Source organism: Meles meles, chromosome 17 (genome assembly GCF_922984935.1).
Source record: "Meles meles chromosome 17, mMelMel3.1 paternal haplotype, whole genome shotgun sequence".
NCBI classification, from domain to species: Eukaryota; Metazoa; Chordata; class Mammalia; order Carnivora; family Mustelidae; genus Meles; species Meles meles.
In genome coordinates, this window is record NC_060082.1 from 9,966,201 (window position 1) to 9,991,877 (window position 25,677).

Genomic DNA, 25,677 nt, shown 5'->3' on the forward strand with positions numbered 1-25,677 from the left:
CCTTTCTCAACCTTTTCTATGTCAGGGCAGATGATATAGGGAATTCTCTGAAATTCTGGAGGTGACCAGCCAGGGAGCTCTGGCCGCCTTACACTCCGCCCAGCTGAGAGGCTGAGGTGGCTGAGATCAGTAGCTTGAGGCAAACTACTTGGGAAGCTCAAGAGAACAAAACCCAAGGGGCACCTGGCCGGGTGAGTTCAAGCCCCACGTTGAGTGGGTGTAGGGATTACAGAAATAAGCAAAACTATAAAAAAATTTTCTTTAGAGAATACAACTCAAGCTACTGGAGAACAAACATTCTAGGGCGCACTCTGAATGACGATATGAACTCACACCTACCTCGAGCATATCAAAAGTTTTAAGTGATAGCTCTGGCCTTTTGGATAAGTGCGTTTTTATTCTATAATTCACAGTAGGCGCCCCTTAATTTAGTCCCTTCAGTTTACCAAAACATTTTAGAGATAAGGATGTAGGCGGCGCCTGGGTGGGTCAGTCTTGGTTAAGCACCTGCCTTCGGCCGGGGTCATGATCTCAAGGTCCAGGGATCCGAGCTCTGAGCTCCCCGTGGGGCTGTGCTCAATGGAGAGTCTGCTTCTCCTTCTCCCTCTGCTCCTCTCCCCGACTTGTGCTCAAATAAAAATCTTTAAAAATAAAATTAAAATGTAAATTCTAAGCAAATTACTCAAATATCAAGTCTTTAGACACAAAATTATGCTAAGCCAGATGACATTCCAAGTTTTCTTTTTAGGATTTTGAGAGCGCACAGTGGGGGGGGGGCTGGCAGAGGGAGAGGGAGAAGTAAGACTCCTCACTGAGCAGGATCCTAGCACCCTGGGATCATGACCTGAGCGGATGGCAGGTGCTTAACTAACTGAGCTACCCAGGTGCCCCCAAAATTTATTTTTCTACACATATTAAGATATAAAAAATGTGGTATTTTCTAAAGCACACTGTGGAAAATAAAGAAAGATTTCCGAATGGGGTTTTATGTCTCAGTACATTTATAGCTCAAGTTTCCAAAGCACAGAGTTTAATGCAGAGCACTGCTCGGCCACAAGGACTGGCTCTCTAGCCCAGGTTCCCATAGAACACACCACCGTGTTGCACTGGGTAATTAAAAAGGAAGGTAGATAACAGGCCAACTGAATTCCTACTTTGAGATTCAGAGGTGGTAAGTACCAATAAACATAAATAGAAACCAGATAGGTCGAGGAATGTTGGATAGTTAATGAACTCATGTGGCATAAAGCACCCGATGCATGTCTGTCATCTGAAAACGTTACTGTGAAGAATTAGGGGTTCTGTGTCCTATTAATGGTTACTGGTTAATAAATGTAAAAATAGGTCAAAACACAAAATCCCGATGAATTTGTAAGTAAAATTACTTTTATTTTCATAAATAAAATGATAATTCATTATATAAACAACACTTTTAGCGGAGTGTGTTAACTGTCATTATCCAGTTTAACTAAGAATGAAATGTACGCATAGTTAACACAAAGTTACATCCCTCTACAGCTTTCATGCAACTGCTTTACATCTGTTAACTTCCAAAAATCTCCAACACCATTTTAAAGAGTATGATAAAAATGGGGAATTCTAGTCACAGAGCGTCACTTATACTGAAGTCAACACGGTATTACTTGCTCAGGTCGAAGCTGCCAATTACTGGTTTAAAGTAACACCGGTATTTTCTGCATTTTACAGAAGCACTGACCATCTGATGCATTTTCATGCCACATATGGTGGAATGATTCACAAAAATGTCAATGTGAAAATTCAGTTAACTAGGTTAGTATGGCCAAGTACCCAAGATAAATAGTTCCTACAGGCCAAGAGCAACAAGCTGGCATCAAGTACTATTTAAAGTTCCGTCAGTAAATGGCGTACAGCAAACCAGTGCTTTTGTAGTAGCACACGAAACACAGTGAAACTTCATTAAAATATTTTTTCTATACGCAGCAAAATAAAATTAAATGTCTGGTTATTATTCCACTTCTTGGACTCTGCAGCGTCAAATATTAACTGTTACGCAGCAAGGGGTAATCAGCATCTCCACATATCTAAAAAAAAAAGAACCCTCACTGATACTACGTATTTTCAAGAGTGAAAACTGTGATTTAAAGTAATCATTTATTTGAACACTAATACTGATTCAGATAGGCATAATCTATTTTTCTTTTTTTTTTTTTTTTAGTAATCTCTACACCAACGTGGGGCGTGAACTCACAACCCCGAGATCGAGTCGTATGTTTTCCACTGACTAAGCCAGCCAGGCGCCCCTATTTATTCTTCATAATGAAATGTTTATTACTACTTAAACACTTTACGCAGATTCTGCTTATTTGTCACAGGACTGCAGTGTGGATTCAATGGTTCATCGATGATCAGTGTTTGGCAGAGGGCCTGGCACATAGTAAGCTCCTGGGGTCCACCACTATTTCTATTAAGTGAACCAATCAGTCATTTATGATAGGAAAATCAGCTAACACCCCAGAAGAATAATCAAAAGAGAAACCTACAGATGTATGACTTTTGTTAAAAGTATTATACATCCACTATTTCCCAGGTTTGTGTATATGCTAAATTAATGACTTCAGTATTACAAGCTATTGTTAAGATCACACTGTATGTTTGCTCTTTAAGTTTTTGTTACGGCCTCTGGCCTAAAGCAATACAATTTGGATAGGACATGTGTCTTAGAAAACCATACAGAAACAACGCACACTGAAGTCAGGTAACAAAGGCATTTCACCTTAACTTCTGTTGCCAAAATGTAGTTACCAGTGTAATTCAGGACAACCTACCTCCAGTTAGGTTTCAAATTTCTTCTTTACATCATGCATTATCTTACTTCTGCAAAAACATTTTCATTCTTTGTTTATTAAGAGCTGTCACAAAGTTCTGTCCTCTAAGTAAAAAAAACCTACTAGGAAAGGTACTTGTAAAAATCATTGTAGGTTCATTGAGATTGAAATAAAGTGCAAGGCTACCAGAATAGGAGTATGTACCTTTTTTTTTTTGCTAAGATTTATTTATTTACTTGAGTTATTTGTATGTCCAACATGGGGCCTGAATTCAGAACCCCGAGATCAAGAGTTACATGCTCCCCCCCACTGAGCCAGCCAGTCGCCCCTGGGGTAAGTTCTTAAATGGTCTCAAAATACCTATAAACACTGATTTTTGAACAAATTATCGCTTCTTATATATGTGAGGGATTTGGTAGAAGATTTTCTGATCTTCAACTCTAAATAACTTTTCTACCAGAAAAGATAACAGACTCGGAACATAAGTCTGTGTGACGACATAATGGTGAAGGGGAAAAACCTCTCCATTAAAAACCAACTCCTCTCATTCTTCTGGCATCAAATAAGAGAAAGGAAAATAAACTTTTTGTGTGTGTGAAGACAGAAAAACATACCTGAAACCACATGATTCTGGCCTATATTAACCAGAAACTTATTACTACCCAGAGTTCAGAGCCAAACACCAACAACAAAATAGGCCCTTCAGAGGCATAATAAAATCTTTTACATGTTGTCCTGATTAAAAAGGCGTCTGGAAACAAAGCATGAAATAACTCTACTATGTTAAAAATCAAGAACAAATAAACTGAAGGCAGATTTCCCTCTGAATGTACTAAATCATTCTACAGCCTTCAGAGGAACCATTTCAAGAAATATGAAGTTCCATGGTTTCTCTTATCTGCTAGTAAAGAAATTCAAAGTGCCCATTTTCTCAATGTACTTTAGGAGATGTAGCACCCCGTGTCCTTCTGAGGTTTGATATCTGGTTCTTTCACAGGTTTCACCACTTCTTCTGGTTTGGGTTTGGTCTAGGGAGAAAGAGAAACACAGCAGTAAGTACATAAACTAAGACTTGAAAAACAAACACTAGATCTTTTCCACCTTAGACTTCTAAGAGATGCTGGATTAAATTACACAATACTGAGATTAACAAAGCTGTTCCAGAAGCTACGTGTATCAATTCAAGACACAATCAGGAAGCAACATTTCAGTGAAGATGAGACCCTAGATAGGTAGGCAAACATCAAGCTAATGGTGCTCTTCCTCTTTCTGATGAGGGAGAAACTAAGCAATGAATCTGTGCATGCAGAACTCTTCTAAGTTTGAAAACACCTCATGACAGTAACAGGCTACCTCGTACAGCATTACTTTAGAGGCTGAGCAGGGTAAAAAGATAAGTCATTTTATTTTATTTTAAGATTTTATTTATTTATTTGACAGAGACCACAAGTAGGCAGAGAGGCAGGCAGAGAGGAAGGGGGGAGCAGGCTCCCTCTGAGCAGAGAGCCTGATGCGGCTTGATCCCAGGACCCTGGGATCATGACCTGCGCAGAAGGCAGAGGCTTTAACCCACTGAGCCACCCAGGCACCCCAAGGTAGTCATTTTAATAATAGTTTCAGAATTGGGAAGAAATTATATTTTAAAAAATTATACTATGAAATTACCTAAAAACATTTCAGGAAGGAGCTATGGCTGCAAATTAATTCCCATCCCTTTTTTTCAGACGCCTCCTCTTCTGGCAGTCAAACCTCAAATTTTCCACTTAATCTACTATTTGACTTAGCACACCTAAATGTACTTAGATATAAATGAATAAAGGCAGTCTTATTTTACCACCGGACGATTTCATGGAATGTTGAAATTAGAGCAAATCTTCAAATACCCTGAGGCATGCTAAATCCAAAACACAGTATTGCTATAGCAATACAAACACGGACAAGCCATCTGTTTCAGACCTTTTCTCCCACTCTTCTTAAAGGAGGCGCTTAGAAACTACAGAGAGGCAAGATAAGGTGTTTGAAAACAACTTCAATTATGCAGAAAATCAGAAGATAATTAAAGCCTAGAGATCTTATTATCTCTGAGAGAGTTCAACAACACATTACACCAAACACTGCAGGTAGCTCATTTAACGTTTAGACAAACGTATATATCTAAAATGCTAATTCTGAACTCTTCTCGAACTTCTGTGAACAAATGGAAGAAAGCTAATCTCATACACCGTCATCCTTGGGTCTTTTGGTGAGATCAAATGCGGCCAGAGTGTCTGGTGTCCAGTGTGCACTTGTCGGAGGAAATTCGAAAGGTACAGGCTCTACGAGACCGTAATTCGCTTTGAGTTCTAGTTGTGGAGCTTCGGTTGGAATTTTTTGAAAGTAACTGCAAAAAGCAATTTAAAAAGCAATTCATTCATTCATCAACTACTTGAGCGTCTCTATGTTCAAGGCCCTGTGTGAGAGAAAGACAGTAACGATGGGCAAGACAGACAAGATTTTCCTGCCTCGTGCAGCTTGCATGAGCAGACGAAACAGTCGGGAAAACTTGCAACAACAATGCACCGTAACTGAAGCTGTGACAGATGCTGTACACTGTGAGAACACGAAAGAGGGGCAACTAACCCCCATGTTAGGGGGCAGGGGTGGTTCAGGAATGCTTTCCAAAAGAAGGGACAGAAGTTATACTAGGTATGTTTAAGCAAGTAAAAGAGCTCAGTGTGACCAAATGCAGGACATGAGCAGAAGAATGTAGAGAGATCCAAGCGGGGACAACTGCTTCTCCTAGTACACAGAGGTGGTTGTTTTGAACAATGTGGGCTTAACAGTGGAAAACTGTTTGATAGGACTAGGCAGGACTGACAGAAAACCCATTTCCCTGCTTTACAGACAGCTGCAACCAGAGTGAGATGAAAATGCGAAGGGAGCAGAGAAGCCGTCTGTAATGTGGGGAAGAGACAGCAGGGAGGCAAAGTGAAGAGAAAATTAAGACACTGTAAGTGAGCTACATGTAAATAACTGATGTTTAATTTTTAGAATCTGCTTTTATATATCATCATGAGAAGGAGAACAAAGTCAGGTCCAACACAAGCGAACCTTACTACCGATTTAAAGAGAAAGTCAGAGTTAATGTTAAATGCAATCTGACATAAAATCTTTGGGGGCAGAGACTACCAGAAACTGTGGGATTACTAACACAATATAAATACTTAAACATTATAAATACAAGTATATACCGTATTAATATTACAAAAATCATACTGAGCTGTACCCACATGAATCCATTTTCTCTCTGACATTTCTCTAGGGTGTTCTTCACAAGATTTCCAAGTTTCCTGAAGAATAAGTGTCCCGAAGGTTTGACCGTTGGGCCGGGTCCTTTGGTTTCTCCATATTCTTTGCACAATGCTTCTGCCTTGGCATAAACTGCATGTGAAAGGCAAAATGATTTGATTGTAATTAGTTACTGACCATACTAAAAAGGCTCTGAACCACACAACAGGAACTTTCCTGCACGTTACCTAGTCTGACAGCAATACCAGTACCCGTGCAAGGGGAAGTAAGTGTTTTCTATGTATTTTTGGGCTTTTGAAACTTTGTTTCTCTCTCTCTCCCGTTCCCTCACTTGGTCCCATTCTCTTTCATGAACTCAGCCAAAATCTCTTCTAACTGATTATTTCCTTTTAGGATAAAACATTTGTTTTTAAAAAGGGAGTTAATATTCTGGCAGGAATACTTACACTTTTCTGCTTCTTGGAGGGACCTGATTGCTTCACCACATTTATCGCTAGCCAACAAAGTCTGACCATGATAACAGTAAGCCTGATAGAGAAACACATTTTTATTCATTCTCACCGCAAATGATGCCTTCTGCTATCACTGTTTTACATATGCATCAGATGAAGGAGCGCCTTTGTCCACTGTTGGAAGTATCAATGCAGCCCCTTACACTTCTTTACTTGAATAAGCCTCCCCCAATCACTGTTAGCATAGAAAGTGGAAATAAGTCAAGCTTTGAGCCAAACGAACTTTCTAACTACAGGCTGAGAGCAAAAAGTATTTCTGAATAATGAATCTGTTTTTGCAATCCAGGCACAGCAGATAAAGGAGGGAAACTGCGGTGCTAATGCAGAAGGAGAGGAAGGGAGGAGTCTAAGGTTAATGACTAAACAGTTTTCAAGAGAAATGTTATCAGCCTGTAGTACACCTTGCTCTCTCTTTAAATGTCTGTATCAAAGGCAAGGACTGCAAATGGTCCAACGCTGTATGCTTGAAGACAGATTTTGAAGGTGTAAAAAATAAAATATCAACCTGGATCCAAAAAAGGTGCTTGATTATCTCTCACATGATATTCTAACCAACAAAGAGGAAGTTTGTTTAATGGGTGTAAGAGACTGATAAGTAACTCCTCAAAGAGGGCTGATTAGTGGTTCTGCACAGATCTAGGGGACATACTGGGTGGTGTGCCTTAGGGTTAGCATCAATAAATCCCTTCTTCAATGTCCAAGATGAAAGGAGAGAATTCTCGTTAAGTAGGCGGAAGGTTCCGGCTTAAAAGTGAGTTTCGCTCAGACAGTAATTCCACTGCTAGAACCCAGTTCGACAATTCTACCTCATCTCTGCCCGCCCACTTCAGCTCACACTGGCTGCACTGGCCGTCTCGGTTTAAGGAGAGCTGCGTCCGTCATTCGTCAAGCGCAGACTGAGAGTCTGACAAGGAGACCTAGCGCTCAAGGGGCAGGAAAGACAGTGATTTACACTGTTCCTCCGGTTAGAAATACTTACGTAAGCTGTGTAGAAACACATTTTCAAGTGAAGATATTTTCTCCATTTAGCAGAATACGCAGGCTCCAAACTGGATAAAGTATGATCTAAAGTTACATTTTAAAAAGCAAAATATAATTTCACCCTGATTCACTAGAAGACTTTTAGATCATGTGTTCAGATGCTAACAGCAGAATGCCGTTCAAGTCTAAAACTCAAGCATTTACACATTTTCCCAAAAAACTTTAATTTTCCCATAACTGTATTTTAACTACATAATAAGGTTGTTTAAATACCACGGCACATCTTTTGATGGTAATATAACAAGTTTAAGATAATGGTAACAAGAGAACTTCAAGATAAATACAAATTATATACTGTTTTACTGTTTTCTTAAAATTATATAACATAGCAACGTGTAGTGTGGTCACCCAAGTCAGAGACACGGACACTCTCCTTACTGGTCCGACCCCGCAGCACTGAATCTTGCCTAACACACACACGCACATCCGGCCAACTTCTCTCTAACCCATTTCTCTCACACTCCACACTTCACTGTCTCTGTCGATGCTTCCATCACTTCCTCCACACACTCTAATCGCCTCTCAACGTAAGTGGAGTCAGCCTAGTAGTCCTTCACCAAGAAAGCCCATTTCTCATCTTACAATTAGAGGGACCTTTCTTAAATTCAAATCCAATCAGATTTGCTTCATATCTATTAATGGGTCCCAATTATCTACTGAATAAAAACCTTCTTAGATAGGCTTACACACCAATTCAGGATCTCACACATGCATCCTTTCTTAACCTTTTCTCCTATCACCCTGTGTTTCAGCTAAGACATCTGTTTAAAGGTCCCAGAAGGTGCTCAATTTTTTCTTATCTCTGACGTACTACAGAATGTTCTACTCTTCCATATGGCAAAGCTTCCTAGCAAACTTAGAACTTCTATTTATGTTTCAAAGTCAGGCTCAAACGCCACCTTCCCCTAGACAATCTCCTCTAGCATGCCTAGATCCTTTTGGTTTTCATTACACTGTTGTAATAACATCTTATTTTATGCTATGATAATGTGGCTATGTGTTTGCTTCCTCCCTCAGACTGTGAATCTCTTCTGATCTTTGTATAGCTAGCAACTAAAACAGTAATCATCCCATAAATAGAAACAAATGCTTATTTCCTCAATAAGTGAATGAAAAGAATAATGGGCTAATGAGAAGACCAGAGTTCTAGTCCCAACTTCATGCCTAGTAACCGTTAAATTACAGATTAGTTAATTCTCTGGAGTTCAGTTTCTTTAATGACAGCAAATGTAAGGTTATTATTAAGGTAAAAAAAAAACTTCAAAATTAAAACACCTGTATAATTATTACATATAACTTGTTAAAAAGGACTGCACTGTCCTTTCCGTTAAAAGTAGCGTATTAGCTGAACAGTCCTCGTTCTTTAAAACAACATAATAAAATAACGCGTATTATTCCAGTTTTGCAAATGGTCAAACAATCTGAGATTCCTGTAGTTTTGCTTATTCCCTATTAAGCCAAGAGTTTAATCTGAAAATCTAAAGACTAAAAATACAATAAAAGAATTATAAACTTACCAGCTTTTTGATAGAAGTTGGCAGTTTCATATGCCAGTGCAGCAATCAGTCCAGGAGCATGCTTCAGTTCAATTGCTCGAGCGATTGTTACTGTAACCAAAGCACAATAAAGTGAATTGTAATTAAGTTTTCTTGCATTAAATTCATTATAACAGCAAAAGACAGCCCAATGATCTATTTGGAATTTTAACAGTTTGTTAAGAATTTTAACATGAAAAGTTTAAGTGACAGAAAATGCAAACATAAACCAAAAACACCGAGCTTGCTGATTTTGATACTGTTTCTTTAAATCACTAGCCAATTACTAGCTAATCACAAAAAATTACTACTACGAACACAAACACTTCCAGGACACTCGAATTTAAAACAGAGAAAAACAAAAAGCCTACAAAGTTTCTTTATTGGTTTTACTGGAGTCTTCATTTATTTCCTGCCACTGAAAGCTGAAGATTTAAAGGCAAGCCAAGTAGTGCAAGAGGAAAAAAGAGCGAGCAAGGTAGAGAGGGAAAAAGGAGTTACAGAATTAATCTGATGTTGTCAGAAATGGCATGACATCAATCAAAATCCTTTTTTAAAGAGCCAATAGGGGCACCTGGGTGGCTCAGTCATTAAGCATCTGCCTTCGGCTCAGGTCATGATCCCGAGGTCCTGGGTTCAAGCCCCACACTAGGCTCCTTGCTTGGCGGGAAGCCTGCTTCTCCCTTTCCCACTCCCCCTGCTTGTGTTCCCTCTCTCACTGTCTCTCTGTTAAAGGAAGAAAAAACAAAACAACAACAACAAAAAAAACCCCAACTTTAAAAATAAATAAATAAATAAATAAATGAATGAAAATAAAAGAGCCATTAAACTGCAAGGCCTTTTCCTGCTAACTATCCATGAAGGCAAATGCTAAAGGTGAAGTTGTTTCTCACAATAAATTTCTTAAATGTGAGACTCAAATCCAGCTAATTCTGACTTAAGAAAAAAAAAAAAAGAAAGAAAGAATCAGATGCCAATAGAAGTTACTTAAAAAAAAAAATCTGACGACATGTAGAATACCTTCTTGAGCTTCAGCCTGACACTGGACAACATAAGCTTCCAGCAGTCGTGCCTCTAAATCCCTCCCCTTTTCTACAGGCGTAATAAGCTTTGGGATATGACTTTCCTGAGAGAGAAAGAAAAAAAAAACAAAGAAGCCACATTTTATTTTAACCCAGTTGTTAGAGATGAACAAAATGGAAGACATTCAATTTGGAGATTTATCAGAAATTCAGGGGGTGCCTAGCAGGCTTGGCCAGTGGAGCATGTGCCTCTTGCTCTCACGGTTTTGAGTTCAAGCCCCACCTTGAGTGTAGAGATGACTTAAAAATAAAATCCTGGCGTGCCTGGGTGGTGCAGTCAGTTAAGTGTATGACCCGTGGTTTCAGCTCTGGTTGTGATCTCCTAAACAGAATAAATTCAGGGCACCAAAACTGTGTAAAAAAGGAGCAGTATTTAGCTTCTAGAGAACAAAAGCTCCTGTATACTAAAATTTTTAAAGCTTCTCGTACGCCTCTGCAAAACTTGGGTCAAAATAGATAGCACAGATATGCAAGCTACATTTTCATCTTTGGAAATGTTTAACTGCAACAGTAACCAAAGCTCTCTTTTGCATGACTGCTGGAATTACTCATTCATATTAACAACTGTAGAGTAGAAAGAGGTCTACAATTCTGTTAACTCAGAATCACAGGTTTTTATTCACTAAAAGCATCTTACTTTATCAAGAGAAAACCCATCATTGGCCTCTGGAAGGTGTCTAGTAATTAGCAGTTTAACTAGGGTGAGGTGTGGGTAATCCTGACTACGAAATACATCAGTCTTTCCCAATTTCTTTTGCTGGAGATTTCATATAATTAGTGCACACTGATTGCCCCCCTTGGCTTTTCACAGAGATAGAGAGAATACACTCAAGTGCAGCTTTGCAGAATCATGATTTATCCTGGCAACTGCCACAGACTGCAATGGGAAATGGTAAGAACCATCAAATTTTCATGGTTTTTGGGACGCCTGGGTGGCTCAGTTGGTTAAGCCGCTGCCTTCCGCTCAGGTCATGATCCTGGGGTCCTGGAATCGAGTCCCGCATCCGGCTCCTTGCTCGGCAGGGAGCCTGCTTCCTCCTCTCTCTCTGCCTGCTTGTGTGTACTCTCTCTCTCTCTGACAAATAAATAAAATCTTTTAAAAAAAAAATTTTTTTCATGGTTTTTTTTTTAATTTTTACCAAAGAAATAAATAAAATCTTTAAAAAAAAAATTTTTTTTCATGGTTTTTTTTTAATTTTTACCAAAGGGATACAAAAATAACCAGTGAATTACAACTTGAATTTTGTAATTGTAAAATTCACTGACTTTCTAAAATGAAGACATCCGATATTCTGTAATTGGCTGCAATCACCAATAAAGTATTCGACCTAAGAAAAACAACCTATACTAGGTCCTTTTTACAACGTGAAATAATTCCTAATCCCCCCACCCCAAGAAAGAAAAAGTATTCAAGAATTAAAGTATTAGTCTTTATATTTTATTGTTATTATTATTTTACCTTTAAATGTTTAAAAATCCCCGCAGCAATTTTTAGGCTTCGATGGACTTCTTTCGCTTCATCTTCTGTTATGCTTAAAGATAGTGGTTACATTAGTTAGAGGATGAATCTTGGTTCTTGCACTAAAATCAACAACTAATGCATTATCATAAAACCAAATTAGTCATTTGCATTTCTTACTAGTTTTCTTCCTTTTAAAAAAATCTAATTTGGCACTTAAAAAAATAAATGCACATGAAAAATATCAACAGAAGACACTACAGATGATTAAAAGGAAGACCCTGCCTATACGTTGAGACAAAGCCTTCTTGTTCCTTCCAGGTAATCTTCTGTGCATTAAGCAAATGCAAAATATTTTACACCTAATACATGCACACATGTAAAAGCACACACAATATTCACTATTCCATTCGTGCTTAATCATCTAATTGCTTTACAGGTGATTTTACATCAGGACATACAATTCAACTTTATTTTACTTATTTAAGATTTTATTTTTGAGTAATCTCTACGCCCAATGTGGGGCACGAACTCACAACCCCGAGATCAAGAGTCGCGTGCTCCACCGACTGAGCAGCTGGGCACCCCCACCTTATGTTTAAACGGCTGCATGTCAGATGCACCACGGCTGGTAGTTGCCAGTTTCGTACCGCTAACGCCCATTTTCACTATTATAAAAATTGCATCTTATTTCATTTCACAATTCTTGAATCCTTCAAAACAGCTTTCACATCTTTCTATCTCTTTTTCTGTGAGTTGCCTGTTTAAGTCCCTTGCTTATTTTCAAATGATTTGTTGGTCTTTTCCTTTCCTTCTCCATTATGAAAACAGTTTGTCACGTGCATCGCAATTTTTCTGTCATTTGTTTTTTAATTTTGCTTACGGTACTTTTATGCTTTTTTTTTCCTTTTCTTGGTTTGGGGTTTTATTTAGAAAGACCTTCCTCATGACAAGATTAATTTTTTTCCCTTTTAACAGTGGGCTCCATAATTGAGGCTTAAAACGCTATGAGGCAACCTTTCACTTTACAGAAGGGGTATTTTTAATCAATAGCCTAGACTTTTTAATAACCAATCTCCATTTATTTGAAAATAACACATACATATACAATCCTCCCCTTTAGACTTACTTTTCTTTTCCAGCCAGTCTTGAAGCATATTTGGTATACCATAAAGCTACATTAAATCCCATGGAAATTAATTCAAAAACAGCATCCTGCTGGGCACTAGAATTAAAAACATGGGTGTCATTAAGTTCTGTCAATTATTGAGACTTTGCTATATGAAGCCCCCGTACATTCAACTCAAAATTATACAAGAACTATACGCTAACTGGAAAGTGAAGAAACCAGTCCTGTATTTAATGACTAAAAATAATGGCCTATAATAGCAAGCATGAGAATAGCAGGTTCTCAAAGGTTACTGTGCACAGACTAGCTTTAAAAATACAAATTATAGGGGTGCCTGGGTGGCTCAGTGGGTTAAAGTCTCTGCCTTCGGCTCAGGTCATGATCCCAGAGTCCTGGGATCGAGCCCCATGTCAGGCTCCCTGCTCCGTGGGGAGCCTGCTTCCTCCTCTCTCTCTGTATGCCTCTGCCTACTTGTGATCTCTGTCAAATAAAAAAACAAAAAAAAAAACAAATTACAGGGACTCAACTCCAAAGAATCTGAAAAGTCTGGGCGGGGCCAAAATCTACATGTTTAGTAAGTACCCAGTTGATTCTCGAGTGGCTGGTTCTTACACCAATTTAAAAGCGATGGAATTCAGAAGAGAGACTGTTTCAGGCTAGAATGATTAGAGAAGGTTTAATGGTAGAGACAGTCTCTGAATTGTGCCTTGAAAGATGGCCAGAAGGGAGGCAGAAAGATACTCCAGGTAAGGGAATGATGCTGTTAAAGCCCAAGAACAGCATAAACATTTTTCCTGAGAGGAGTGACCCAACTAGTGTGATGGAGCACACAGTTTGTAGAAAAAAATCGAGGCCAAAAAGCCAAGCTGAAGTGAAACTGGTTGACTCTGAATGCCACGCCAATCAGTATGGGTACCACAAGGAAAAGGTCTTACAAACATCTTATTTGTTTCCTTCAGATTCTATTACTAGATACGACACCAAGAGGACAGCAAGAGCTTATTTAGCAAATAAGGTAATACTAATTTTTAATCATTCCTGTTTTGAAAAGAACCTGAGAATTTTTTATATATTATCTCATTTATCTCAAACGATGAAGAAAACAGAAGTAATAGCCTTCTTTTATATACATTATACTAAGATACAGAAAAATTACCCAAAGAGAAGATACTAGAATCATGGTCCCACTTTGTATTTTTTAAAGGCTTATTTATTTGAGAGAGAGGGTACGTGCATGTGCATGCATTTGCGGGGGGAGGGGGAGGGGAGATGGAGAGAGAATCTCAAGCAGACTCCCTGCTAAGCACGGAGCTAGCACAGGGCTGGATCTCATGAGCCTGAGACCACAGCCTGAGCCAAAATCAAGAGCCGGATGCTTAACTGTCTGAGCCACGCAGGTGCCCCTCCACTCTGTATCTTTTATTTAACTGCTGCCTCATAAAAGGAATGGAGACAGGGAAACTTTTTAGATTAAAAAAAAGGAGTGGGGGGCGCCTGGGTGGCTCAGTGGGTTAAAGCCTCTGCCTTCAGCTCGGGTCATGATCCCAAGGTCCTGGGATCGAGCCCCACATTGGGCTCTCTGCTCCGTGGGGAGCCTGCTTCCTCCTCTCTCTCTACCTGCCTCTCTGCCTAGTTGTGATTTCTCTCTGTCAAATAAATAAAATATTAAAAAAAAAAAAAAAAAAGGAGTGGTGTTATAAAACATTCACAGTTCAAAAATAACTTATGTACTATCCGGTTTAATATGTTATAATACACAAAAACACGAGTTATGTATTTTTTAAGGGAATACTTCACAAATTTGTGTGTCATCCTACCAAAGGGGCCATGCTAGTCTCTACACTGTTCCCGTTCTAGCGATGTGCTGCCAAAGCGAGCACTAAACACACTTCTTAAAACAGCGTTACCCACTGAAGAAAACTGGAAGCCACAGTTTCATAGTTCATTCTTGGGATGCCTGGTGGCTCAGTAAGTTAAGTGTCTGCCTTTAGTTCAGGTCATGATCCCAGGGTCCTGGGATTGAGATCCACATCGGGCTCCTTGCTCAGCAGGGAGCCTGCTTCTCCCCTTGCTTTTGCATCATCTATCTCTGACACATAAATAAATAAAATCTTTAAAAAAAATGTTCATTTTTTTCAGCATTGAGAACTTTCAAATGAATTACATCTGGTAATTTGGTAGGCATATCTAATTTATAAGTTTACCTTTAAATAAGACGGTTTTGCTAATATATATAAAGTCTCGTGAATAACTGTCTCCCATTTTATCCTTCATTTATTTCAGTCTCACTTGCTCCCAAACACTCCATTTCTATTGTACCATGTCTTAGTAGTCAGAATACACATTGTTGAAAAAACATTTTCAGAACAGATATATTCATAGCACACTCTTTACTGAATAAACAACAATCAAAGATAAAGCAACTTAAAAATCTTAGCTGTAGAGAATATTGGATATCATTCCTTAAGGACTTCATCACCTAATTTTTCATTGCCTCATAAAACTCGCTAAAAAAAAGCTGTCACGAGGAATCACGATTTGGCATGGTGGGGAAAAGTGTCAAATGTATGTACTGCAAAACATTTTACAATCTTGCAATGTGATAACAATAGAGGTTTAACTCTCAAAAACATCTTTTTGAAGAAAAATATCCCTTACTTTTAGATAAAGTACAAAGGGATCACATAAAGAAACACATAAAACAAGGACCTAGAAAACCTTAATATCCCAGAATATTAAAATCTGAAAAGAATCCACAATCTCCACCTTCCTATCAAATTTATGAATTCTACATACAATATTGCCAAGGAAGGAAGGAAACTAGCAATTTAGCACATATCTTTTATATACCTGGCATTATTTGAGTCGCTTACCATAAATTTGCCTACTTGGTTCCTCATAAAAGCCCTGTACGTGTAACCCCAACCCAGAGCTGAAGCTCGTGTTCACACAGAGACCTGAGACTGAATACCGAGCAATCCAAAGCCCACACTCTTTCCACTGCAATGCCTGTCCTGGGTCTCTCAGCAAGCTTCACTTCCTTCCCTTCTGACTTTACACAACTTTCTACAGCAAATTGACATCAGGATACATGGTCATTTAAATAATACAATGGTGTTTAAAAAAAAAAAAAAGTCCAATAAAAATTTAGCACCATTATGATGTTTCCTGTTATAACCAGACCTCTTCTGATTAGTTTCAAGTGAGTGATAAAGTTCTGAGGCAGATTTTTTAGAAGAGCAGAAACAGGGACGCCTGGGTGGCTCAGTTGGTTAAGCCACTGCCTTTGACTCAGGTCATGATCCCGGGTCCTGGGATCGAGTCCTGCATCGGGCTCCTTGCTTGGCAGGGAGCCTGCTTCTCTCCCTGCCTCTGCCTGCCTCTGCCTGCTTGTGTGTACTCTCTCTCTCTGGCAAAATAAAAAAAAAAAATCTTTAAAAGAGCAGAAACAGTGAAGAGAAATTATGAAGAAAATAAGACTATGACTCAAAAGAGTATCGAGCTGGGGTGGAACCAGGGACAAAGAGAAAGAAAGAGACTGACCAAAGACATCTGAACTATCCATCAGAAAAAATACTAGGTGAAAAGCAAAATTTGATCTCCCTGAAGGAAGGCAAAGACTCAAAGACAGAGTAGGATTCCAAATTCCCAAACTGTTCTTTGTGTGTTATTAATAAAGCCAAGAGTGTTTAAGCCTAGTTAATATTTGTACTGATTATCTCAAAAACAGATTTGGCCTAGGAGAAATAAATTATATTTTTACTTAACAGAATGTATTAGTTTAGGTCAAACGTTTTTAACTAATTACCTGATAAGAGAAGCTGCTGGTCAGATCTAGTTCTATTTCTTCAAATACAGAGGCTACGGGTTAAACACTGGCTAAATAGTTACAAAAATGGCTTCTGTTCCATACCGCTGGCTTGCCTACCTTGGAACCTGCCCCTGTAATGTATCAGTCCACTTGAAATTTTGAATATATCGTAACTTGCTTTCTTGGGTAGATCCATCCAATGAATTTATGAAACCTGTAAAAAGGTACAGCATTTCAGTTTTAGAAGAAATATCAAGTATTCTGTTTAGAAATTTTTTCAGATAATGACTTACCCAGATACCTGAAGAAAACTCTGAGTCCCTCTCTCCCCTTCTTTACCTCATACCTTCTTCTAACGTAACATAATATGAAGTATATACACATTTAATTTTCAAAATGTTAGAAGGACCAAAATCACCCTAACATTTCTCACGTTTCTGAAACTCAAGTACTGAGATCAAAGAATACAGACCAGAAGACTAAACTATTCAAATTTGAAAAGCCTAAGAATTAAATGTGAATTTCTGCAAAGCTGTTAAGTTCCCATAAATAACTAACCTTGTAAAAGTGAAAAATAGGAATCTGACGCATTCTTCATCATTTCTGGGTTGCAGCTCAGATCAGTGAAGAGTTCAAGCAGTCGTGCTCTGGATGACCTCAAGTCACTTACAGGAGACAGAAATAGTCAGGAAATTTAAGTAAGCTGCATTTTGATTAATCTATGTAAAAGTGGTTTAAAAGTGTCCATTGTAAAAAGCTTTAAGATAACACACACACATACACCTCCTCGAAGGTTTTACTAAGGTATACATAGAAATAAACTTAAGACTAACTGGGAGTAAGTGAAATTCTAGTAACAACTGTTTTACAAGTGGTACTAAAATACACTCAGTATAATCTAAGGGGCAAATCATGGATATAATTATGTAATAACAAAGATGGGATTGGGAGGGAGACAAACCATAAATGACTCTTAATCTCACAAAACAAACTGGGGGTTGCTGGGGGGAGGTGGGATTGGGAGAGGGGGAGCGGGCTATGGACATTGGGGAGGGGAGGCGAACCATAAGAGACTATGGACTCTGAAAAACAACCTGAGGGTTTTGAAGGGTCAGGGGTGGGAGGTTGGGGGAACAGGTGGTGGGTGATGGGGAGGGCACGTTTTGCATGGAGCACTGGGTGTTGTGCAAAAAGAATGAATACTGTTACGCTGAAAAAAAATAAATAAAAAAAATAAAAAAAAGAAAAATAATTATGTAATAACAATATACAGCAAGCTTTAATTAAAAAAACACACACAAAAGCATGTAAGATGGGAGAAAGGAATTAAGAATGAGTAAATTAAACAGAGCAGTTTACAATAAAAGATTTCTGAAAAATGGTAATTTAACATGCTTATGCAGTTTGAGCATCTCCTTAGAATTTCAAAACTTGACATTGTATCAATACACTTTATTAAGCAGGGAGCCCTATTTTTAAATTGCATCCTATAATTCAACATACACATTCAGAGTGTGTGAGAACACGTGGCTACTACTCATTTTAAAAAGGCTCCCTGGTCTCCATTCTCCTTTACTTCTTCGCAGCAAAAAATGTTGCAGATCCACCATTTCCATCATGAAATTCTCTTCTCCCCTTACTCCACTAACGTTAAGTTTCCCAGGATCTCCTCTTATCTCTACAAGTTCCTTAAAATGTTTAGTCTTTGGCTTTCCGCCTTTCTTCCTTTTGAGGTCTTAACATCCTTACATCCAATCTGAGGAGCTACATCATCAGCTCCAACTTGGTCGGGTTCCAGTTCCACATCTAATTTCAGAAGGCAACTTGCTTAATGAGGGCTCAGAAATTATACTGCAGGACAATGACTGAAGACACCTGCATGTAAATGATTAATGAAAGACTACACTTCGATTATTAGCACCAAGAGACTTGGGACTGTACATCCAGAACTTAGTAGGTTCCAAGGATAAAGGACACACTCAAAGTTCTCTGTTGAATGAAAGAATACCAACATTCAAATATTTTAAGATTTATAAGGCCTATAATGTAGCAGTAATGTTTAGAAGAAAGTGCAGACTTCACTTTAAATGGTGTGAGTAGAACGTTTACTCACTGCTACAAGTTCCATGAAGGCTTATTCCAAGAAAGTACATACCAACAATTACATACAGATTACCCGAAACGGGATGGCCTACCTTATGAATTTGTCATTGTTGAGTTTTTTTAACTAGAAGCTAGGCAAGAGTAATTCCTGGACCAGAAAAAAGTTGAATTCTTAACACCCATTCCAGGCTCAAATAGTTTGCGGGCTATTTCCGGGGAGGCACTCAATCATCTGCAACCCAACTGTATAAAATTACACTCACCTTAAAATTAAAGAATTTCAGGGAAAAAAAGTACCTCAGAAATGTCTGTTTTAGGCTGTTTATTTTATAGATGAATAATAAGACCCAGAGAAGTTAAGTGACTTGCCCAGTATTACAGATAAAACAAATAAGCTGGGACCAACCTCTGAGTTTAAGATTAGGGGTCAGCAAATGACAACCTATAGCTTGTTTTGAACAGCTCTCAGCTTGTTTTTATAAAAATGAACAAATAAGAATATGCCAACGGCAGCTGTATACAGCCCCACAAAGCCTAAAATGTTTATACTCAGTTCTTCACAGAAGTTTGATGACCTCTGATCTATATAAATAAGCCAGTTTTCCTATCTTTTGCTCCACTCCTTCTTTCCATAAAAAGTAGCAACACTCTCAATTTTCCATTACTGGTACCATCAAGGTCTTGATCATCTAGGTTCTGTACTTCATACAGACTGAATCCTTTTCAACTTCCCAGAGCAAATTAGACACTATGAACAGCTGACTCCTTTGAAATATCTCTTTTGTTCTGAACTGATCTACTCACTACCCCAGAATAACATTTCTCTGAAAGAAATTATTTTCTTCTATCACTTCTTACAATCTAAATCAAGTATCAGCAAACCTTTTCCATAAAGAGGCTAAAAGTAAATATTTGAGGCGCTGTGGTTCATAAAGTCTCTGCTGATACTACTCCGCTCTGCTGCTGTAAAGGAAAGCAGCCAAAGGCAGCCAGAAACAATATATAAATGGTGTGAGATGACATGGCTGTGTTCTAGTAAAACTTTATTTATAAAAATAGGCAGTGGGAAAAATCTGCAGGACAGTTTGCCAACTCCCAAACTGAGCCATAAACTCCAACTCAAGTCCCTTCTCCTGTATGAACACTGCAAAGCCTATTCCAGCTCACTGGACTCTCTCCCTGCTCAGAACTCCATGAATTTATGATCCAGTTAATTAACAATATCCATATACAGCTGTGTGAAGTCTCTTGTACTGTTTTAATATATAGCTTAACTCTTTTATTGTGTTTGTTTTAGTTTCTCTGGGACTCACTGATCTAAAATTAAGGACTGCAGTCTAGATGGCTGCCAAACTTTAAATAATCTATTCTTTCACTCTTCACAGGTCATTTGTAAGTTTATAAGGAGTCTAAGGGTAGGGCAATGTGCTACATACTTCTGTATTGCCATGAAACCTAAATTAGTACCTTGTATCCAAAAGTGGCTCAAACAGTACTTGTTGAGATTGACTAACACTAACCTGCAAATTTTTGAAGCAGCAGGGCCAGCGGCTACACCATAGTAGTTAAAAGTGACAGGAGCTGTGGCTTTTAATGGGTTCCTATGAAACCAATGTGTCATTTTCTCCAGCTGTTTCCTAGAAATATAAAAGGAGATGTTTAAAAAATAAAAATAAAACATTTACTAACATAAACAGTATAAAAACAACTAAAAATTTACTAAGGATATATATATGCATTTTAAAGTGTGTGTATATATATATATATATATATATATAAAAGAGTAAGACATACACAGGTACAAATGACCCTTAATTAGACTGCTAAGGCTACTTTAAATAAATAGGTTTTAAATTAACTATTTTTCCAACACGGTGTTGCTGATGCCAATTTATTGGTTACAGCATGTGTTTCTACAATAAATACACTTTCCACAAAACAGTAATAAGAAACAGAATTTTCATGAATAAAAAAATCATGGTACTTGACCAATAATTTCTATCCTATATACCCAAAATATGTGAAAAACTACCTAAGTGAAATGCCAATTTAAAAAATAGTCCCAAGGGCTTCTGGGTGGTTCAGCTGGTTAAGTGTACAATTCTTGGTTTCCACTCAGGTCATGATCTCAGGATCCTGAGATCCAGCCCTGAGTTGGACTCTGCACCGACCTTGGGCCTGCTTAGGATTCTCTCTCTCTCCCCTCACCTAGTCTCTCTCAAATAAATAAATCAACCATTTAAAAAAAAAAAAAAGTTAAGTCCTACCCCTTTTTGGTTAAAAAAAAAAAAAAAAGCACGTCACTTGCCTAATAGTCCTTAGGAGATAATGCAAATACAGAAAGGCCCAGTGGAACACTTAAGTGCGGCAACTAGATTCCGGGAAATCATCGTCAAGAAAACCTGTAAGGTTTAATTAACTTAAAGGCATTGCACTAAAACCGTGGGCTGTACCGTGAAATACAGAGCACCTCCTTTAAAATATTCACCTATTCCTGACAAAACCGATTTGGGAGAGCACCAGATACTCAATGCATTGTGTATGTGCTGCGGAAGCGAGCACTACTCAATGCACTGTACACTCAATGAAAAGCTGAGTTCACTTATGGCTCAAAACTTCCACGTTCTTTTAAGAACATACATAATCTTTTAAACATCCATGTAAACCAACTTTATAACATAAGTAAATTATACTGCTTGTACGTGCACATACATCAAGCCTTCTCGAGATAATGGCACACCGTACACTTGACCTGGGGCAGCAAATTTTCTACCAATACCCTTTTCAGGTGGATTTCCACTTCCCGGATGAACACGTCCGCCGTCCTGTATATCTTGACTTCGGGAACGAAGAGAGTAAGAATTGCACAGTCCGCCCCGGCCCCACCTGGCCCCTTTCTGAGACCTGCCATTCCAGTTCTCAGGAATTCGGAGAGTGAACAGCGACACACCCAGCCGCAGGTGCAAGGTGCCCTTAGAGCCACCAGCACAACGCTCGGATCTAAGCTGCCACCTCCCGCGCCTCCGATTACTGAAAGGGGCCCCCCACTCGCGAGGCCTCGGGCCCCCCTAGACACTTACCTGCAAGCCACCCCCGAGCTCGGAGCGCCCACTTCCTGTTTACCGCCCAGCCTCTTCCTCCCGAGCCCCAAAGCAGGAGGCGGCGCGCGGCGACCCTGCGCAGGCGCCACCCCTGGCAACCCCACATCCGAACAGGCATTTTCTTGGAAAGCCGATACTTTCCACCCGGGGGCGGCGGCCCCACAGCGGCCGAACAAACCCCCGTTTAGCTTGTAAGACGCCGGCGGCCAGTGGAGACGCCGGCAAGGGTATTCGGTCGAGTCCAATTGTTAATACGATCGACTCGCGGGGCCAACATGCATTTTCCTTCTTTCGTTTGTTTCAAGGCCTTAGAAGGAGACTTTTTTGGATCACTATCCGGGAGTCTCTGGAGACTGAAAACGCGTGTAAAAGCCGAGGGGGGGGGGGAACCCTATCGCTTGGGACTCCGGGATAATGCCAGAGGTAGGGGTGTTACTGGGAAACGCCCATTCTCATGACAAACTTACCGGATTTGTCGGAAATCTGTGTAGCAGTCCTCCTCGGGGAAGAAAGGGAATGTCCAAGTCCGCAAACGAGAAAGGGAGGGAGGCGGAGAGCCAGGAGAACTAGAGCGACGGGCAACCAGGCCTGCGCCGAGGCGGGGTCACGTGGCCCGGGCCGCCATGACAGCTACCGAGGCGGCAGTACGTGCCGCTTCGGGGCGGAGGCTCCGCGTGTTGCGGCCCCGTCGGAACGCTCCGTTCCTTAGCCCTGTCCTAGTTTCTTTTCCCCAGTCTTTAATCGTGAGCTGCACTCTCTTTTCCTGAAAGGAAGAGAGAACGCGGCCGGGACTCCCAAGCCGAGGAAGAAGGCCGCAATAGCAATGGCGGCCCTCGCGGGATCGGGGCGGCCTCAACCTAACGCGGGGCGGGGCCTCAGGGGCGGAGCCTCGGCAGGGCGGCCGCTTCAGAGCCGCAAAGTTTGGCTGTGGCGGCAAATGGGCTTGGGCGGCTCCTCGGCGGGTGGCGGTGGTGGCCGTAGCGGTTCCTCCTGGCCCTGTTAATGTCGGGGCCAGGCCCGGGGAGGATGGCGCGCTAGAGCCCGGCCTCGCTGGGGTAGGGGCGGGAGGGGACGGGGTGGGCACCGGCCATGTCGGAGGTGACCCGGAGTCTGCTGCAGCGCTGGGGCGCCAGTTTTAGGAGAGGCGCCGACTTCGACTCCTGGGGCCAGCTGGTGGAGGCGATAGACGAGTATCAGATGTGAGTGACTAACCGCGGGAGCGGGCCAGCCGGGCTCCGGTCGGCCGCCTCCCCTTTCTTCTGTCGGTGTCTCTTATCGTATCCCAGGGTGGGGCCCCGAAGGCAGTGGGGCTGGGATCGCGCTGGCCCCGGACGGGCTGCGCTGGAGACTGCAGCCCGCTCGCTGGGCTTTCGCGCCCCTCTCCCCCTCCGCCGCCACGGGGTCAGTTCCATTCAACAGGTAGCCCCCCTCTCCTGGGGCGCCCGCCCTAGCAGGCTGCCTCTGTAGTTCCCGACCCCCGCTCTGCAGTCGGATTCCTTTCCTCCTTTCCCTCGCCTCTCAGGTTGCTGCCGCTCCGTTTCTCTTCTAGAATCTCTGAGGGATACTTGTGTGTTCCCCGCCCACGTTCCAGGGATGAGTGGCCTTGCTCTCTGCGGTGCCTTCCTCCTCCCCTGTGTAGGACAGGAGGGAACTGGTGGCGCTTGAGAGGAGGGGGCGCCCCCAGGAAGCAGCGGGGACAGGGGCACCTCACCCGCCAAGGGAAGGGTCCCCTCTGGCGCCCCTTCGCCACCCCTCCTTCGGATGAGCCGTGTTTCCCCGATTCACCTCGATTCCGTTTCGGTTTCTGGGACTGTTATTTGCTTGGCTGTGGGAGTCCCACCCACCCCCTCGCTCGGTTGCTTTGGGTGGAGTCCGCGCAGGATGTGAACAGAAGAGAGCGGACTGAATTAGTGGACCACGCACGGGAGCCACCACTCTCTCTCTGGGTCCCTCCTCCTTGTCCTGGGTCTAATGTATAGCCGCAGGGTACTTTGTGAGTACCCGTTTCTTTGATCTTTGACCCGAAGTCCAATTTCTTATAGCCTTTCTGGCACCCCCCCAAAAAACTTAAGGGGTGCTTTTTAAATTAAAAGACAAGATTTATGCCTATAAAACCTTGCTGGGGCACCGGGGTGGCTTAGTGGGTTAAGCCTCTGCCTTCTGCTCGGTCATGATCTCGGGGTCCTGGGATCGAGCCCCACATCCGGCTCTCTGCTCAGCAGGGGACCTGCCCCCCCCCCCCCGCCGCCTGCCTCTCTGCCTACTTGTGATCTGTCAAATAAATAAAATCTTTAAAAAAATAATTAAAACCTTGCTTAATTTCTTGCACCTTTTACTGAAAAATAAGAACTGTCTGCTAAAATGCTATTGTTTGCAAACTGCTGCCATGAATTACTTCTTGGTTAAAAGCAAGTTATTGTTTGAGGTGTTACTGAGTACGAAACCCTGTGAGTAAAATCCACTCCCCCCCCCCCCCCCGCGTCGTTGAGTGTTGGAAACTTTAAATTCTATTTCCTTTCCGTACAATAGTTTCTTGTTTTTATCTGACCATTAAGATAATTCAAAGGTGCAGATGTTTTAGACCCCCAAGGTACTGACTTGTAGTTTCAAAGAGCCCTGGAAACAACCGTGCTCTGGGCCCTGTTGCCAAGCATAACAAGTACTAGCTCTGTCTCGCATCTTCGCTTGATTTCACGCACTCCTGCAACTACTTAGTGAGAACATTATTCTCATTTTACAAAATGAGGAAGCTGAAGCTCAGGTTAAACAAATTAACAGGGGGTCATAAAGCTACCGCTGAAATCTGTGATTTTTTTTTTTCTAACTCCCAAATCCTGACTGCTGTACTACATCGTGCTTATCGCACTTTATTTAACATGCCTGGTGTATGTGAGTTGGACAAATGAGGTTTCCTTCGTTACCAGGGAACATATCTTATCCTTATCGTAACTAGTGAGCACCTGTGTATACTCATTCTGCGGCTTCACTAGAATTGCATCCCCTGAAATGTAAAGCTGCCTTCACTTGTCATGCAGTGGGACTTAGCAGCTGTTGGCACTCAGCAGCGGACTTCACAATGGAAAGTGAAGAATACCATGTCCAATTGAAATTACAAAGGAAAATTGAGTATGCAAGCTGTTCAGCTGGAATTTCTAGAAACATCTCAATAAGAGTAATAGCCACATACAAATCCATTGTTGGGCCACAGTACTAACCTTTGAACTTCATGTTTCAGAGAAGTTCTCAAATTATAAGAACTGCCAGTGTGGAGGAGTAACGATTGGCTAAAATTTTGTAAATACATAGGCTACATATCAAATAAGGTTGAATTTAAAATTAATATGTTAAAAAAATGAAGACAAATTGTCTTTTATTTCAGTTATCTGGGAGGAAATGTTGCAGAAAAGGGGACCATTTGGGGGCCGCTAAATGCTGTAAAAAAGAATGGACAGTATTTAATAACTGGATGTTGAGAATGAAGGAGGAAGAGTCTAGGATAATTGGCGTTTCTGGTTGGGCAGCAGGGACTTTATGGTCTTGCAACACAGAGGGAATTTATGGGAGTGGAGATGTTGGGGAGGAAAGAAACATGTTTGTACCGTCATGATGTTGGAATACTATAGCTTAAACAATCTTTTCTTTCAGTGACAAGAGCAGGAGATGTAAAGATGTGTAAGATTTGATTCCCACCTTCAAAGCCCTGAGAGTCTAATGGAGGATTTTAAAGTAAATGGGTTTCGCTATTGCGGAAGTAGAAAAAGAGTATGGGCTACCACACTGCTTGCTGTTTCCCGGAGCATGCTTCTGCC

General features: G+C 40.8%; 2 protein-coding genes across 6 annotated transcripts in view; one reads left to right on the forward strand and one right to left on the reverse strand.

Annotated features, from left to right (window-relative positions):
* Window positions 1–1,368: 1,368 nt before the first annotated feature.
* On the reverse strand, window positions 1,369–22,681 carry BROX (BRO1 domain and CAAX motif containing). Of its 5 annotated transcripts, none has more exons than XM_045982720.1 (13): window positions 22,336–22,681; window positions 20,288–20,404; window positions 17,223–17,329; window positions 16,782–16,878; window positions 12,854–12,949; window positions 11,725–11,797; window positions 10,204–10,309; window positions 9,166–9,255; window positions 7,587–7,672; window positions 6,542–6,623; window positions 6,077–6,227; window positions 5,028–5,187; window positions 1,369–3,835 (listed from the first exon to the last, which is right to left on the reverse strand). In XM_045982720.1, exons 2-13 carry the CDS (start codon window positions 20,386–20,388, stop codon window positions 3,749–3,751), a joined length of 1,236 nt encoding a protein of 411 aa, XP_045838676.1. In that variant the 5' UTR covers window positions 20,389–20,404; window positions 22,336–22,681; the 3' UTR covers window positions 1,369–3,748. The 5 variants fall into 5 exon arrangements, with proteins under 5 accessions (XP_045838676.1, XP_045838677.1, XP_045838679.1 ...); XM_045982721.1 differs by lacking the exon at window positions 22,336–22,681 and adding an exon at window positions 21,848–21,985; XM_045982723.1 differs by lacking the exon at window positions 22,336–22,681 and adding an exon at window positions 21,547–21,780.
* A 125-nt stretch (window positions 22,682–22,806) lies between these two features.
* Window positions 22,807–25,677, forward strand: part of AIDA (axin interactor, dorsalization associated) — a 35,270-nt gene continuing 32,399 nt past the window's right edge. Inside the window, exon 1 of the mRNA XM_045982724.1 lies at window positions 22,807–23,067. Coding sequence (XP_045838680.1) covers window positions 22,958–23,067 — 110 coding nt within the window. The 5' untranslated portion in view covers window positions 22,807–22,957. The remainder of the gene's footprint in view (window positions 23,068–25,677) is intronic.

Excerpts from the sequence above, each read along its gene's own strand:
- BROX (XM_045982719.1), bottom strand. Across the intron at positions 7,673-9,165 it reads CAACTTCTATCAAAAAGCTG|ATCATACTTTATCCAGTTTG; the intron begins GTAAGTTTATAA and ends ATGTAACTTTAG. Across the intron at positions 6,228-6,541 it reads CCTCCAAGAAGCAGAAAAGT|TTTATGCCAAGGCAGAAGCA; the intron begins GTAAGTATTCCT and ends TTTCACATGCAG.